This window comes from Anabrus simplex, chromosome 14, assembly GCF_040414725.1.
Source record: "Anabrus simplex isolate iqAnaSimp1 chromosome 14, ASM4041472v1, whole genome shotgun sequence".
NCBI lineage: Eukaryota > Metazoa > Arthropoda > Insecta > Orthoptera > Tettigoniidae > Anabrus > Anabrus simplex.
Window position 1 is genome coordinate 90,980,738 of NC_090278.1, and position 18,295 is coordinate 90,999,032.

The following is an 18,295-nucleotide window of genomic DNA, read 5'->3' on the forward strand; positions in this document are numbered from 1 at the left end:
CTAAGTGAACATGGATAAATGTAAATTTAAGGAAGTGTCTATATTCCTAGTTTCTGGAAGACGGGCCTGCGAGATTCCATATGTGGGATGTCCTTAATGAACCCACCTGCTTTATTTTGCTATTACAGAACCTCTTACGGTCCTTTAGATTATTGAACTTGATAGCATTGATGCGATTAAATAAATAAATAAATAAATAAATAAATCATCCATTGTTTATTACTAGACTCTGCATTTTTAGACAGTAATATGTTAGAATGCAAATTAGGTAGGTTACTGGGGAATATCGTCCAGCCTGCTCGTCGATAATGTAGCGACAGTAAGATAAATCCTCGGGGTTTTGATAATCCGTACCTCTAACGTTTATGCAAACCTCATCTTACAACCGTTGTGCACGGTAGAGTACAATTCTTACTCGTCTTACTGCCTAAAAATCCAGGCTCTATTCATTACCGAAGCACCATCGAAGTTTGAAATTAGGATAATGTTACTTCAAAAGCAAATATCACTGTATCACTGTAACTGGTGATCTTGGCGCTGCTCCGTCCAGATTTGTTCTAACTTACCAGTTTGTAGTACATTTCTTGTCCTTCCTTTTTTATCTTGCAAAAGAGATCTGTTACTGATGAATCACCCCCTCTCCTTTGTACACGAGGCCGCCAACTTGCTTCAGATAAGAGTGTAAAGTGTCTTCAAACTTCGCCTAGCGACGAAAAGTATTGAGGAAGTTCTCTGTGATCATTATCGTTATCGATGTTCGAGAAGGAGCCATATTGTTGGACGTGCCTTGCGGAGTAGTGCAAGTAGCCTATCTCGCCCCCACACTCCACTGTCTACTCTCATTTCTGGAGACGTATCTGAAGAGGGCAAGCCTTTCTCATCTCTTGTCGAATTCAGTGAATGAGATATGCTCCATTGTGAATGGATTGTATTTAAAATTTTGAGTTTGGTGTGGGGGCGTGTACAAATTCCTTACCAAAGCATATTTCTTACATTTGGACTTGGCATGCTCTAGTGGGCGGTGTACAGGCAGTGCATTCCGAACTGAACACGCCTGATGAATTTGCTAAGGTGTTCACTCACAAGGCGTCTTTCATTTAAGTTAGGGTTAAAAGTCAGGCTGTGAGTTTCACAGATAAGAAAATTCCTCTCACTTATAATTACTCCGCTGATGGGGTGAAAGTTTCTTGTAGGTACCTAGGTGTTAATATAAGGAAAGATCTTCATCGGACTAATCAAAAAACGGGATTGTAAATAAAGGGTACAGATCTCTGCACATGGTTATGAGGGTATTTAGGGGTTGTAGTAAGGATGTAAAAGAGAGCGCATACAAGTCTCTGGTAAGACCCCAACTGGAGTATAGTTCCAATTTATGGGACCTTCACCAGGATAACTTGATTCGAGAACTAAAGAAAAGCAGCTCGATTTGTTCTGGGTGATTTCCGACAAAAGAGTAGCGTTACAAAAGTGTTGCAAAGTTTGGGCTGGGAAGACTTGAGAGAAAGGAGACGAGCTGCTTGACTACGCGGTATGTTAGATCTGTCAGTGGAGATATGGCGTGGAATGACATTAGTACACGAATAATTTTGAGTGGTGTCTTTAAATGAAGGGAAGATCATAATATGAAGATAAAATTGGAATTCAAAAGGAGAAATTGGGGCAGATATTTCTTTACAGGAAGGGGAGTTAGGAATTGGAATAACTCACCAAGGGAGACGTTCAATAAATTTCCAGTTTGTTTGAAGTAATTTAAGAAACGTCTAGGAAAACAACAGATAGGGAATCTGCCACCAGGGTGACCGTTCTAAATGCAGATGAGTAGTGATTGATTGATTGATTGATTGAAATACATTGTTTTCCTATTCGTGCTCAATGCTGGTTCAGTTTCCTTGTAAACTGTTTTATATGATGATATTGTTCACTGTCCATTGTTGTAATTCGGAGTTTTCCTCCAATTAAGATCCATTACCTTCGGTAAGTCAATATGGAGAGGTATTTTACAACTATTATTATTATTATTATTATTATTATTATTATTATTATTACTATTATTATTATTATTTTGCTTTCTGGCCTCCAGATAATTTGGCGCATGTCTTTCAAGTTGACGCCTTATTGGCGACTTACGCGAGCCATTGGAATTAACCAATAAAAGTTAAAATCCCCGATGCGGTCGGGAATCGAACCGGGACCTCTTGGAGCAAAGGCCATCTCGCCCCCGCACCACACGCAAAATTCAAAATGTAAAACATTAACATTATACGATTACTAGCTATACCATATTTACGCGGATAATGCCCGCATTTTTTTAAAAAAACTTGAGGCATAAAATTGGGGAGCGAGTTTTATTTGCGTCGATGTTGGATTTTTTTCCAAATGAGCCTTCCTAAAATTAGGAACAGGACAATAAAACTAAAGTAAATACATTTACCGAGTCTTCTTTACGTGGAGTTCAGATACGACGCTCACCTTGAACAGCTGGAGATGTGTTTAATAAGCACCGTATGCCGCGACTCTTATTGACAATAACCACGTTTCCTGTCTGTAAAGTCCTCGTCTTCGGCTCCATAACGTCTCTTTACGACGTGACACTTGCTGTACATTACGAGCTGGAAGATTCTCTCGCTGTGGGGGAGGAGCAAGGGACTCACACCTAAGTCTGTATTGCGCTGGGAGATATATTCCTGATTTCATGTTTCCGCCCATTCTGTCAGCTGGGGACGACAAAATACAGGGTGTGTCTAAAATATACGATGTCGCAATGGCAACGCGTGGTAACACTGCCTGCATGAGCATGTGAATAGAAAGACATCTCGAGAAGCACGAGTAACGGTGAGCACATGGGGCTGAAGCCGGTTACTCTGCTGGGGCCAGTCGAACGTAGTGTCATACTGCAATGAATAAATATCAAGAGTTACGGAATGGTGGGGGGTGGGGCGATGTGATGTTGGTGCAAGTGTGCAGAACGGAAGCCGTAAGCAAAAAGTATGTTTAATCATCAATGATCTGCCCACGTGGCAGATTCCCTTTCAGTTGTTTACATGGCTTTTCCTTCAATGTTTTCAAAGAACTTGGAGCCCCTCTTACATTTAACCACTTGGAGGATGTAAAACACTAACATTATACGATTACTACCTATACCATATTTACGCGTATAATCCCCGCATAGATTTTTAAAAATTTGAGGCACGAAATTGGGGTGCGGGTTTTATTTGTGTCATTGTTGGCATTTTTTTTTCAGAAGAGCCTTCCTAAAATTAGGGTGCGGGGATTATTCGCGTAAATACTGTATTACCTGGCGCTAACCGGGAACTTTATTGATTGTTTAATTTTTGCGAATTTTTGTAGATTTCGTTATTGTGACGTTGTTATTATTGAATATCCAGTTACAAACCCTATTTTACAATTAGTATTTAGGGCTATATATAGTGAGACTAAGTTAATACATAACAATTGCATTTAAATGGAGATGACTCATAAATGAGGTGGAGTAATTTAACAAACACTTTATAACAGCATCTTGGTAATCAATATTGCAACGTTAACTGTATGTTAGCCTCCGTGGCTCAGGCAGCAGCGCGCCGGCCTCTCACCGCTGGGTTCCGTGGTTCAAATCCCGGTCACTCAATGTGAGATTTGTGCTGGACAAAGCGGAGCCGGGACATGTATTTCTCCGGGTACTCCGGTTTTCCCTGTCATGTTTCATTCCAGCAACACTCTCCAATATAATTTCATTAATAATTGCCCCAGAGAAGTGCGACAGGCTTCGGCACCCGGCACAATTCCTATCCTCGCCGCTAGATGGAGGATACATTCATTCCATTCCTGACCCGGTTGATTTTCATTTCATACGTCTGTTTTAATTTTTATACGATTAATAAATCTGTGATCAGAAATACTAGCAGCTTCGCTCACTTCCCATTCCAAAATGTGTTTCAATAGTGCATGTGAACAGACACTTACATCTATAAAACTATTACTATCATTTCTACTGAAAGTTGGAATCAATCATTAAGTATCATTCGATTACTGAAGGAGAAAAAATCTTTAAACTGTACAGTCAGACCAAATCCAGCGACTTTGTTTCCTCTAGCTTTCGGTTCTTGTGATGTTTACTGATACTTCATACCCTTTCCAACCCCACCCAGAGGGGTGCACAGATATAAATCCATAATCTGGGCCATTTTTGGACTTTTTTCACCCCTTCTCACCCTCCTTGCCGATAAGGGCTGAACTTATACTTAAAGGACATGCGGATTGTCACTGTTCATCTCAGCGAACCTGAAACCTATAGATTCGACAATATAACAATAAATATAAGACATTATAGTTTTTATATAGAGATATCTGATTTTTTAATTATTTTAATATAGCTTTTAAAATTACGTATTACAAGAGTTGAGGCATACACTGATCAAATGCCCGTGAAGGTATATGAACTGGTACCACGCACAGGGTGACGTGACTGCAGTGGTGAGTCAGACTCCATGTGAGTTATAATAATCACTGTCTTTGAATTTGTTATAATTAAAAATTTTACTTAAAACTATAATTACTAGACCTCAGATCCTCAGCAATTTATAGGTTAGAATTCAAGCTTACTGAAGCGAGTAACAGTATCCCGGTTAACAGTTCTGCTATGACATCTGCATAAGCATTAGGGACACGCCTTCAATCATAATCATCACAGATCTGCAGATGGCAGATTCCCTATCTGTTGTTTTCCTAGCATTTTCTTAAATAATTGCAAAGAATTTGGACATTTATTGAACATCTTCCTTGGTAAGTTATTCAATCACTAACTCTCCTTTCTATAAACGAATATTTGCCCCAATTTTTCCTCTTGAATTCCAACTTTATCTTCATATTGTGATCTTTCCTTTTTTTAAAGAAACCATTCAGACTTATTCGTCTACTGGTGTCATTCCACGCCATCTTCCACTGACAACGGAACATACTACTTAGTCAAACAGCTCGTCTCCTTTCTCCCAAGTCTTCCCAGCCCAAATATTGCAACTTTTTGTAACGCTACTCTTTTGTCCTAAATCACCCAGAACAAATCGAGCTGCTTTTCTTTGGATTATTTTGAGTTGTTTAATCAAGTAATCGTGATGAGGATCCCATACACTGGAACCTTACTCTATTTGGAGTCTTACCATAGATTTATATGCCCTCTCACATAAATTCTTACTACAAAGCCTAAATACCCTCATAACCAGGTACAGAGGTCTGTACACTTTATTTAGAGTCTCATTTATGTGATTACCTCAATGAAAATCTCTCCTTATATTAACACGTAGGAACTTACAATGACCCCCAAAGGGATGGTGCACCCCATCAACGCAGTAAAAAACCCGAAAGGACTCTTCCTATTTGTGACACTCACAACGTAACTTTTAACCCCATTTATCATCATACCATTGCTTGCTGTTCATCTCATAACATTATTGAGGTCATTTTTCAGGTTTTCACAATCTTATAACTTATTTATTACTCTATACAGAATAGCATCGTCCGAAGAAAGCATTATCTCTGATACCATTTTCTTACTCGTATCCATATATCCATAAGGAAACATAAAGGTCCAATAATAATGCCTCGTGGAATTCTCCTATTAATTATTACAGGGTCAGATAAAGCTTCGCCTAATCTAATTCTCTGATATCTATTTTCTTGCTTGCCTAAAAGTTACGTTATTTTTAGTAGATTACGGAAGACGACGCTTCGCACTATCCAAACTTTGGAGTACAATCTCTAGTAGAATGAAAATATAACCGTTGATTATTTGAGAATTTGGGCCACAATTTTATGTTGTGCATTCCGTCGGGGTATGAACTGTTGCCCTTTTCAAAATGAGAATAATGTATTGGTTGGCACTGCTGGGAAGAAATCTTCTCTGGAAGAAGTAGTCTTGGGGAGAAAGATTTTCGGGTTGTAAATTAGGGGGAAAATGAGAGAAGAAATACATTAAGTGGTACGTACCCAGGCACAGGAAAGTAGGCTCGCCCGCGTACTGCGTGGGCAGCCCTGGAGCCCGGTCGCCGGGCAGGAAGAATGGACAGCGCTGCTCAACTTCATTGCAGACACTGCGGCACGGTCTGACCCGGTGACCTGGGCGAGGGAAGAAGGGCAGCAGTGAGGCGCATACCCATCGCCGGTACGCCTCCTGGAACACCGAGTTACACACACAATTCAAGCCACAGACATCAACAAAATTACAGTCATATAAGAAATGCAGGAACATTGAAACCTCTCCAGATGATCACCACATTTAACTCTCTTTCTACGATCATTTTTCTCTGGTAAGGAATTATAATTCCATTAGGCTAGCGTATTTATATCTCTACAAAACAATTGCCCCTTTTCCCGACTGACGACTAATTTTTATACCAAAAAGTCTTAAAAACATTTAAGCACTTTAGGCTTATTATATCTATTATATTTATTATATATTATTTATAATATTATATAATATTAATAATAATTTTACGTTTAAGGCCAATAAAGACACGTTAAATAACTCTTAAACATTTTTGAAATCATTTCTTACAGTACAGGATCGTTGCATTCTTTGCTTGGCAGGCTGTTGCCTCTTCAGGGATACCACAGATCTCCCCTTCTTTAGAAGATGTACGTTCAAAATAAGCTTAAAGGAAATAAGAGCTATGCAGAAGCTGTGTTTAGAGCAGGGCCTCTCAATATCCCAAAATCTCAAGCAAGCAAACTGAGGCGCAGAGTTCCTGTGCACAGCGCATCGGTCCCACTCGGCTCGGCTCGAACCATCGCTTCGTCTCTGAGCTACTCGGCTAAGCTCGGCTCAACTCGGCTCGGATTTGGAGCGCTACGGAGCAAGTGGGGAAGAGGGAGACAGGGGGAGCGAGCGAGACAGGCGTGGGGAAAGAGAGACAGCGCTATTGCTCCAAATCGAAGAGTGGGGGTCTGCACTCTGGTCAACCAAGCGAAGTCATCTTTTGCACCGTGCACAGTGCATGCACCCTGAGAGGCCCTTGTTTAGAGGGTTAAGCAACTGGAATAACATGCTATAATTTGGGAAAGAGAAACTTAGTGCAAGGAGAAAATAGGACAACTTTTAGATTTACTGAAATGAATGTTATTTTATCTGAAACTATGGAGGAATTTTTGCTATTTGCTTTACGTCCCACGGACACAGATATGTTTTATGGCGACGATGGGATAGGAAAGGCCTAGGAAGTGGAAGGAAGCGGCGTGGCCTTCATTAAGGTACAGCCCCGGCATTTGCGTGGTGTGAAAATGTGAAACCACGGAAAACCATCTTCAGGACGAATTTTTGTAAGTTCCTGAGATATTAGGCGCAGTCTTGGATAAGCAGTCCAGGATACAAATGTATGTATGTTTAGTCCTCAGCCCGAAGGCTGGTTGGATCCTCAACAGTTCCGCCATCAGCTGTCATAGATGGCCTAGGCATCACTGAAGAGGCGTACTAGGGAAATGAGGAGTGAGGTAGTTTCCCGTTGCTTTCCTCACCGAGCCAGAAGTTGCTATTACAAATCAGTCTGCCAAGCCCACTGAAATGCATGCACCAACTGACCCTATGAGCAATATTTTCACACTATTCATAGCAGGGACTGGCTGCAGAAGGAATGGCATTACTAGCATTACTCATACCTCAGTCACTTTCATTTTGTCAAAGCTACGGATAAAGCTGAGACAGATCAATGAAAGTAACAAAATTGCTCTAGCCCATACCAGAAGACATAGTGCACTGTAAACACTACGTCCTGCCAGCAAAGGCACAGGATACAAATATATACATTCAAAGGAAAAATATTGCATTGCATTCTAATATAGGAAGGTAATGTGGGATAGGATGGGTAGATCGTAAAATGATGGGAAGCGACTTAACTGGTGATGAGAGAGGGAAGAACATAAAATGTAGACAGTCCAAGAACTTTCTGAAGCATACGCTAATTGGGTTCCTACCAGTGACTTTGACGCCTCTCCTTTACATCCTTACTACAACACCTGAATACTCTCATAACCACATGAAGAGATCTGTAACCTTTATTGACAATTCCGTTCATGTGATTACCCCAATCGAGATCTTTCCGTATATTAGCACCGGAGTACTTCATACCTACATTCTGTAGCTGCGTGCAATCGACGGAGCAGGTTATAGCTAGTAAACTAAAATTTCAACTTTTTGTTTGTTAAAAGTTTAGTAGTATTAAAATTTGTTAAAAATAAATCATCCGTCCTCCATTGAGGGTGATCATAAAAATCCCGAACACACAACTTACTGTAAATTATTATAATAATGAAATTATACTTAATAATTTTTGCTGAAAAATTCATCGTAGCCAGAGATTACGATTTATGGGATAAATGCAACTGTATAATTTGCAGAGAACCTCTTGTGATCTGTAAGAAGAATATTATTCTACGTCATAATGGAATTTTCAGATGTTAAAGGATGGTGGCTGCGTTCTTTGGCAGGGTAGCTCTGGATCCAAACAGACCAAGAGGAGTGTTATATTTGGCTGATAGTTATGGCAGACATGACGTATAAACTGCTTGTTTTTCTACATTAACATCCTGAGCCTGTTGCAGGTCCCTCTCGAAGTGAATGGTAGGATCAAAACAGCATCGGTTTATTCTCTTTCTTATTGATGGCTCTTCTCGCTGAGTCGTCCACGCTGCCGCAGGCCTTGAGCAGTTGATGTCCTTACTCGGTGGTGACGGTGCTCATGCAGAAACCCACCACATGTCCAAGAGTTCCTGCCTGGAACCGATCTTACTGCAGTCAGGTTGCATGACATATTTATGGCATTTAAAAGCAGGAAAAAGTGGGTGTTGTTCATAACAGGTCATTTCTTGCGACAGGCTGTGATTATAGAAATATCTAAGAATGGGGGAAACGTGCTATGTCTTGAAGATCATGTAAAAATCTAAAAATGATCCACGATAGTGAAATTGGGTTATGGGAAAGGACGTTGGATAAATGTTGAAGTACAACAGAACTCGGATTAATTTAATTTTAAAATCCAAAGAGCATTGTAATTACTGGATAATTAGAAAAAGAGATTTTATTCTTTTTTTTTTTACAATTTGTTTTACGTCGCACCGACACAGATAGGTCTTGTGGCGACGATGGGATGGTGTGAACATGGGAAATCACGGAAAACAATATTCAGGGCTGCCGACAATGGGGTTCGAATCCACTATCTCGCGGATGCAAGCTCATAGCTACGCGCCCTTAACAGCTCAGCCAACAAGTTAATGAAACTGAAACAAAGAACAATTCTTTTATTTAAAAAAGTGTAAGGTTAGGCTCAAAGCTTGTACTCTGTTGTATGGAAATAAACATTCGCAGACTGTTTCCAGTCATTCCGCTGGGTCACGAATGAAATGAATGAAGCTGCCATCTAGCGGCGAGGATAGGAATTGTGCCTGTCACACTCCTCTGGGGCAATGATTAATGACTGATCGATGAAATGAAATGATATTGGAGAATGTTGCAGCGATAAAGATGACAGGGGAATACTGGAGTTCCCGGAGAAAAAAACTGCTTTGTCCAGCACAAATGTGACGTGGAGTGACCGGGATTTGAACCACGGAACCTAGTGCTGAGAGACCGGCGCGATATTGAAATAAATTAAACTGGAGTAAGCTAGGCTTTAAGTCGCATACATTTTGATTGAAAAATAGCTTTATAATACTGTGGGTGGGGCTGTAGAATAACACACACACTATCCCCTTCCTGCCGTAAGAGGCGACCAAAAGGGGCCCTAGGATCTCTGCACTTCGGAGTGTGGCTTGGTGAACATGAAGCCCTTAGCTGAGTCCTGGCATTGCTTCCACTTACTTGTGCCAGACTCCTCACTTTCATCTATCATATCTGACCTCCCTTTTACGACCCCGACAGTATCAGAGCAGTCGAGGCGTAGGGAGTCTTTCACTTTCACGCTCTTGTCGTTTTTTGGTCGATACCTTCATTCTTCTGTTCGATTCCAATATTTTTCCCCTGATTAGTGTTATATAGAGGATGGTTGCCCAGTTGTACTTCCTCTTAAAACAATAATCAACACCACAACCTCTCACTGGGGGTTTCAGAATATAGAGTTCATTTTGTATTCTCTCGTGTCATAAAATAGATATACAGTAGACACTCGGCTATCCAGCCTAATGTGGCATAAGGTCAGTCCGGATGGCAAAAAGGGCGGATAGGCTGGCGTCCTATAAATACTGTCTTCCGACCCGAGCCGTTTTTATATAAAAACCGAATTTCGCTAATATTTTCTGACTTCTTACATAGTGCATGCTACTTCTATGCGTTTCTTATGTATGCACATATTGTACTGAACGTTTGAAAAATTATAACAGGGAACATAAAATGATCTGCATTGTAAAGTACACGTGAATTACACTTCAAATATAAATAAAACACTAAGGGAAGACATAAGCCTAATTGTTGCAGTAAGCACAAGTTACGCATTACATTTTGAAAGAACACATAAGAGTTCTATCAGGGGCCCGCTTGTTAAAGCTTTGGAAAAGTACTGAACTGTATCGCAGTACTAAACAGGCCGGATAGCCGAGAGTCTACTATAACACAACTTTTGGTTAAATAAGGCAAATGTAAATTACTAACTAAAGAACATATATTTAACTCACTATGTCTAAGAAAGTCTGCTAAATTTACGTATAAACTGTAGTTTGTGTGTTGGGTATTCAGCCCGAACGCTGGTCTGATCCTCCACAGCTCAACCAACAGCCTAGGTGTCACTGAAGAGTTGCTGTAGTTTAAAGAAGAAAATAAGACTGGCATTCTATTAGTAGACAGGGTTCTAAGTTTTATCACTTTTGTGAATATAACTGTTCGTGCTGCGTTGAACATTGTACAAACAAATAAAATTTTGTTTGAGCCAACAGTCTATAGATTGATTTGATGCAGCTCTTCATAACACCCTATCCTGTGCTAACCGTTTCATTTCTACAGAACTACTGCATCCTACATCTGCTCTTATCTGCTTGTCATATTCGTACCTCGGTCTCCCTCTACCGTTCTTACCATATACACGTCCCTCAGAAATAAACTGAACAGTTCCTGGGAATCGTAAGATGTATCCTATCTCTCTCCTCTTCTTCACGGCAAATTTAGCCACAAGGATCTCCTCTCACCAATTCGATTAAGTATATCTTCATTCGTGATTCGATCTATCCACTTCACCTTCAGCATTCTTCTGTAAGACCACATTTCAAAAGCTCCTATTCTCTGAAAGTCTTCAAAAACATTTTTCTAATTCCTATATCAGTGTTCGAAGTGAGCAAATTATTTTCTTAAGAAAGGCCTTCTTTGCTTGTGATAGTCTGCATTTTATGTCCTTCTTACTTCTGCCATCGTTAGTTATTTTACTACCCAAGTAACAATATTCGTCTACTTCCTTTAACACTTCATTTCCTAATCTAATGCACGAGTACGCTCCATTAATTTTGTTTTGGACTTATTTATTTTTAACTGGTATTTATTCCCCAAGACTCTGTCCATACTATTCAGAAATGTCTCCAGATCTTATGCAGACTCAGTTAAAATAACAATATCGTCGGAAAATCTACGGGTTTTGATTCACTCTCCTTTGACTTTGATTTCTTTATCACCTGTTCTACGTAAACATTGCAAAGGACAGGGAACAAACTGCAGCCTTGCTTCACTCCTTTCTGGATTGCTGCTTCTTTTTCAAGGCCCTCAAGTATGACCACTGCACTGTACAGATTGTTGATCATTCTTCTTTGTCGGTATGTGATCCCGGCCACCTTCAGTATTTAAAATAGCTTGGTCCAATTAACATTATCGAGTGCCTTTTCTAGATCTAAGAACGCCATGTACGTTGCTTGTCCTTTTAATTCGGTCCTCTAAAATAACACGTAAAGTCAAGATTGCGTCACGTCTGTCCACATTCCTTCTGAAGCCAAATTGATCTTCTCCCTACTCAGTTTCAACTTATCTTTCCATTCATCTGTAAATAATACGTGTTAACATTTTGCAAGCAAGCGTGGTTGAAATTTAATTCATTCATAGACTCTTGCGGACTGGCCGCTGCAACGTAGAACTGAGTATAATGTAATGAATGATTGTTACTTTATCTCGTACTGTGTGGAAACTGGAGCACTGCGCCCCGATAGCGAGTGGTAGCCAGAGTATCATTTACAGAGCTATCGATTGGAGTCAATTGAACAGCCTCATCCTCTCCCGTCGTGCTCAAAGCAACATTCGCATGTCATCTGTGATGGAACCTGCTCTACAGTTCAACATAACATAGGCAGATTTACGTGAGGATGGGAGAAAAGGTCTCGGTACTCATCATAACAGCAAATTGCACAATTCGGACATGAACTCCAATACACATTCATTCCCTCCTCCCTTAGAAGATACTTTTCTCTGCTCCTCTTCGTAACGTGTAAATTCGGTGCTAGTTTTGTGTCTGACAGGATCGCAAATAGACTTGACAATTTCTACTTCTTCAGGCTTCCTTATTTTGATAATTGGCATAACCAAAGCAATCAATCAATACTGATCTGTATTTAGGGCAGTCGCCCAGGTGGCAGATTCCCTATCTAATGTTCTCTTAGTTTTTCATAAATGATTGCAAAGAAATTGAAAATGTAATGAACATCTCCCTTGGTAAGTTATTCCAATCCCTAACTCCCTTTCATATACACGAATATTTGCCCCAGTTTGTCCTCTTGAATTCCAACTTTATCTTCATATTGTGATCTTTCCTACTTTTAAAGACGCCACTCAAACTTATTCGTCTACTAAAATCATTCCACGCCATCTCTTCGCTGACAGCTCGGAACATACCACTTAGTCGAGCAGCTCGTCTCCTTTCTCCCAAGTCTTCCCAGCCCAAACATTGTAACATTTTCGTAACGCTGTTCTTTTGTTGGGAATCACCAGAACAAATCGAGCTGCTTTTCATTGGATTTCTTAGGCTTCTTGAATCAAGTAATCCTGCTGAGGGTCCCATACACTGGAACCATACTCTAGTTGGGGTCTTACTAGAGACTTATATGCCCTCTCCTTTACGTCCTTACTACAACCCGTAAACACCCTCATAAACATATGCAGGGATCTGTACCCTTCATTGACAATTCCATTTATGTAATTACCCCAATGAAGATCTTTCCTTATATTAATTATCACCGAGGTACTTACAACGATCCGTATAAGAAAATTAAACCCGATCAACACAGTAATTATATCTGAGAGGACTTTCGCTATTTCTGAAACTCACAACATGACTTTTAACCCCGTTTATCATCATACCATTGCCTGGTGTCTATCTCACAACATTAACGAGTTCATTTTTTTAGTTGCTTACAATCTTGTAACTTACTTATTACTCTGTACAGAATAACATCATCCGCAAAAAGCCTTACCTCTGATTCCACTTCATTACTCATATCATTGATATATATATAAGAAAACATAAAGGCCCAGTAATACTGCCTTGAGGAATTCCCCTCTTAATTATTACAGGGTCAGATAAAGCTTCACCTACTGTAATTCTCTGAGTTCTATTTTCCAGAAACATAGCCATCCATTCAGTCACTCCTTCGTGTAATCCAATTGCAATCATTTTTGCCAGTAGTCTCCAGTGATCCACGATATTAAATGCCTTAGATTGGTCAACCGCGATACAGTAAATTTGTCTTCCTGAATCCAAGATATCTGCAATATTTTGCTGGAATCCTTCAAGTTGAGCTTCAGTGGAACAATCTTTCTTAAACCCGAACTGCCCTCTGTCGAGCCAGTTATTAATTTCCGAAACATGTGTGATATAATGAGAAATAACATACATAACTACATATTTTGCCCCTTTTTAACAATGATTGCACTGATTGAACTTACAATGGAATTTTTTGAAAATTCACGCGAACATCTGGATGTTCCAGACCGGATACGGAACTAATAATCTGAAATTTCCGAGAATTGTATGTCCAACCGTTGTCCCGTTTCTCTACAGGGTCGGGTATGAAGGGAAAAGGATATGTCGTAGCGAGTTTTTACGACCGAATGCCCTTCCTGACGTTAAGGTAATCAGAGGAGTTTATGAGATTAAAATAATGACATGGGAGACGGTGAAACCTGGTGACGGCACATAGTCTACTGTCGAATAGCGGCAAGGGGTCTGCTCAAGGCTTGATGTCTTCATCCGAATAACGAATGACCATCAAGAGCGCCATATGAGCACTGCGGAGAGGTTTGGAATTGTATACCACCCCCTCCTCTACCCTGCCGGCCAACCACAGTGACTTGATACCTTAATGATCATGCCTATCAGGCGGGCTACTTACCACTTTCCGAGAATGAAAGCTGAAAATTTGAATTTGTGAACACGTGGAATATTTATAGTAATTTTCTTTATCAATAAATCGCATTGTACCGGGTGAGTTGGCCGAGCGGTTGTACCTTAATTAAGGCCAAGGCCGCTTCCTTCCTACTCCTAGTTCTTTCCTATCCCATCGTCGCCATAAGACCTATCTGTGTGGGTGCGACGTAAAATCACTAGCAAAAAATGGAACCCTTTATTATTAGTGTAATTCTTTATCACTGCTTATTTTTCATTTTATAGAACCTAAATAGAACTTTGTGAGCATCTTATTTAGGTGCATAAGACGCAATTTTCTTTCTTTTAATCTGTTTACCCTCCAGGGTTAGTTTTTTTCTCGGACTTAGCGAGGGATCCCACCTCTGCCGCCTCAAGGGCAGTGTCCTGGAGCGTGAGACTTTGGGTAGGAGGATAGAACTGGGGAGGAGCAAAAATACCTCTCCCAGGCGGCCTCACCTGCTATGCTAACAGGGGCCTTGTGGGGGATAGGAAGATCGGAAGGGAGCGGTTGTGGTCTTAAGTTAGGTACCATCCCCGTATTTGCCTGGAGGAGAAGTTGGAAACCACGGAAAACACCTTTGAGGATGTCTGAGTTGGGAATCGAACCCCCGAGGCTGAGTGGATCCCGTTCCAGTCCTCGTACTACTTTTCAAATTTCATGGCAGATCTGGGAATCGAACCCGGCCCTCTGGGGGTGGCAGCTATTCACACTAACCACTACACCAAAGAGGCGGACAGTTAGAGCCTAAAGCTACGCTGTCTAGTTATCACTTGGTCCTAAATACTTTGCCCGCCCTTAACTCGATTGCTTCATCAAGGAAAATAAAGAGTCGGGCCCTCGAATTCTGATTTTAGCCTGTACGGGATGTTATCTAATTGTACGTCACCTTACACCAAAATTACCTCCTTCGTTAATGAGAGCCTCAAAGTAGGCCACCCATTCTACAGTACAGTAGTGGTAACCGTATCGTCCGTACAAATTGCACTGGATATCATATGTTACACCTGTGTAATGAGACCAATTTTACGAGCCTAGAGAATGCGGTATTAAGTTGTCTCATGCAACAAAAGAAGATATTCTCATGTTGTCTGCTTTGACCGTACGTACAACTGAGAAAATGGGAAGAATTCCCACGGTGAAATATCATGAGCATATGGAAGAAAATGACATTCATTTGTAAAATATATGAGGATGTTGTGGCTGTTCAATCAATCTGATCTGCATTAAGAAGAGTCTCCCAAGTCGTGGATTCCCTATCCGTTATTTTCCTAGTCTTTTCTTTAATAATTGCAAAGAATTTCGAAATTTATTGAACATCTCCCTTGGTAGATTTCTCCAATCCTTAACTCCCCTTCCTGTAAACGAATATTTGCCCCAATTTGTCCTCTTGAATTCCAAATTTATCATCGTTTTGTGATCTGTCCTACTTTTAAAGACGCCACTGAAACTTATTCATCCACCAGTTTCATTAAACGCCACCTGTCCATTGACGGTTCGAAACATACCACTGAGTCGAGCAGCCCGTTTCCTTTCACCCAAGTCTTCCCTGCCCAAACTTTGCAATATGTTTGTAACGCTATTCTTTTGCTAAAAATCTTTTGAATTTTTTTCCAATCTTATACAACAATCCAATCCTGGTGAGAGTCCCATACACTGGAACCATACTCCAGGTTGTATTTTACCAGAAACTTATATGTACCTCTTTTCATCCTTATTACAACCCCTAAACACCCCCATAACCATGTGGAGAGATCTGTACCCTTTATTTACAATCCCAATGGAATTCTTTCCTTGCAGTAATACCGATAAGGAGCTTTCACCTTACCAACGTAGTAATTAAACAGTATTTTTCCTATTAGTGAAATTCTCAACCTCATTTTACCCCGTTTATCATCATACCACTGCCTGCTGTCCATCGAGGTCATATTGCAGTTGTTCTCAATCTTGTAACGTATTTATTGCCCCATACAGAATAACATCACCCGCAATAAGCCTTATCTCTGATTCCAGTTATTTACTCATATCATTCATATACCGGTTGTTTCACCAGCCCCTTATTTTTTCGGAGGTAGATAACCCAACCAACGCGTGTATCACAGTCATCAGAAAAACGTAGTACCTGCTTCTTTATGGCCTTTGTATATAATTCTCGTAAATATGAAAGAAATCATTAACGCATGTGTTATTTCCAAGTGTAAAACGATCACTGCTGTGAAAACACTACCTTACGTTTGGACAAAAAGTGTCTATAAGAACTACAACGTGCTAACTCTTCACCGAGGGTCGCCGTAGGTTTGGTGGCTGTTGCAACAACGAAGCTGTTTGGTAGTAGGTTCAAATCACAGGTTGGTCCGCTTTTTCTTTTCGATTAACGCCGTTTACAGCGACTGTAATATGGCCGCCTGTTCCAAAAAGTGAATTTGTATTTGGTCCTGAAAGGACCGTTTTTATCCGATGTTACGTAACCAGGTTGGACTACAACGTGGTGGTCTGTAGGTAGGAAGTAGGGCAACGTTCATATTCAGAGTGTCAAGTGTTCAAAATGTTGACCACTTTACAGTATTCATTTCATTTTTTGTCATTAGGGAGCACGTGGTATACATTTTATTCAATCTCTCCATAAATATCGTGAGGAAATGAATACGTGCTGTGATGTGACCTGGCAAGTGTGGATTATGATTTGTGTTCGTTGGATTCGCTAGGTTATGGATTCGATTCCCATGCTGACTGAAATATATTCTGTTACAAATTTCAGATTTATATCTAGAACTTACGATTTTAAACCATGTGGTTAAAATCAGTTTTATTAGATTGTCTCTACGTCAGGTGTCCCCCTGTGGGTGGGGGCGGTAGAATAACACCCACGGTACCCCCTGCCTGTCGTAAGAGGCGACTGAAAGGGGCCTCAGGGGCTCTGAACTTTGGAGCGTGGGTTGGCGACCACGGGGCCCTCAGCTGAGTTCTGGCATTTCTTCCACTTACTTATGCCAGGCTCCTCACTTTCATCTATCCTATCCGACCTCTCTTGGTCAACTCTTGTTCTTTTCCGACCCCGACGCTATTAGGTTTGCGAGGGCTGGGAGTCTTTCATTTTCACGCCCTTCGTGGCCCTTGTCTTCCTTTGGCCGATATCTTCATGTTTCGAAGGGTCGATCCCTTCCATTTTTTCCCTCTGATTAGTGTTATATAGAGGATGGTTGCCTAGTTGTACTTCCTCTTAAAACAATAATCACCACCACCACCACCATTTACGTCAGGAGTGGACGATGTGTATGTCATTGGGTCATGTAGCCTGCACCTGATTCACTCTGACTCCTTACCTGATGTCGTACTTCAAAATGACGTGAATTATTACTACTGGTTTTCTACCTCAAGGTGTTTCATACGTAAAACTGACCGTACAGAAAACGGTTTTAATCGGTTTCCCATTTTCACCACGATGGAAATGCCGGGACGGTACCTCAATAAAAGACCAAGGCCGATTTCCTATTGTATCATTCCCCCACCCATCTTTAGGGGAAGGAGTCCACATCAGAACACACCCCTTTAAACCAATAGCAAAAATATTGATTATTATTTCATTCCCACTAAAATGGAGCAATGGCGTCTCCGAAAACCGACCAGGGAAATTTTAACGTGCTTGATGCAAGGAGAGTAACATGTGACATACTGGTGGTATGGTGTAGTGATGGACAATGATCTCACTCGAGACTGACGTCACTGATCTCGAGATCCTCGAGAGAATGTCGAGACCTATTCTCCTGTGCTGCGGTCTGTGCGACGTCCCAGGATCTACGACAGTAAGCAGCAGTTATTCCGTGAAATTATGTTCTCATATGGAAACGTGTAAGCCGAAAATTGTTGTCAAAAGCCTGTAAAAGTACTGCATGTTCAACTATAAGCACCTTAATACCATTACAAC

General features: G+C 40.7%; 1 protein-coding gene across 1 annotated transcript in view; it reads right to left on the reverse strand.

Moving 5' to 3' along the window:
* Mid1 overlaps positions 1-18,295 on the reverse strand; it is a 218,643-nt gene that overhangs the window by 11,730 nt on the left and 188,618 nt on the right. The window contains exon 2 of the mRNA XM_067158351.2: positions 5,983-6,166. Within this exon, the coding sequence (XP_067014452.2) occupies positions 5,983-6,166 (184 nt within the window). The remainder of the gene's footprint in view (positions 1-5,982; positions 6,167-18,295) is intronic.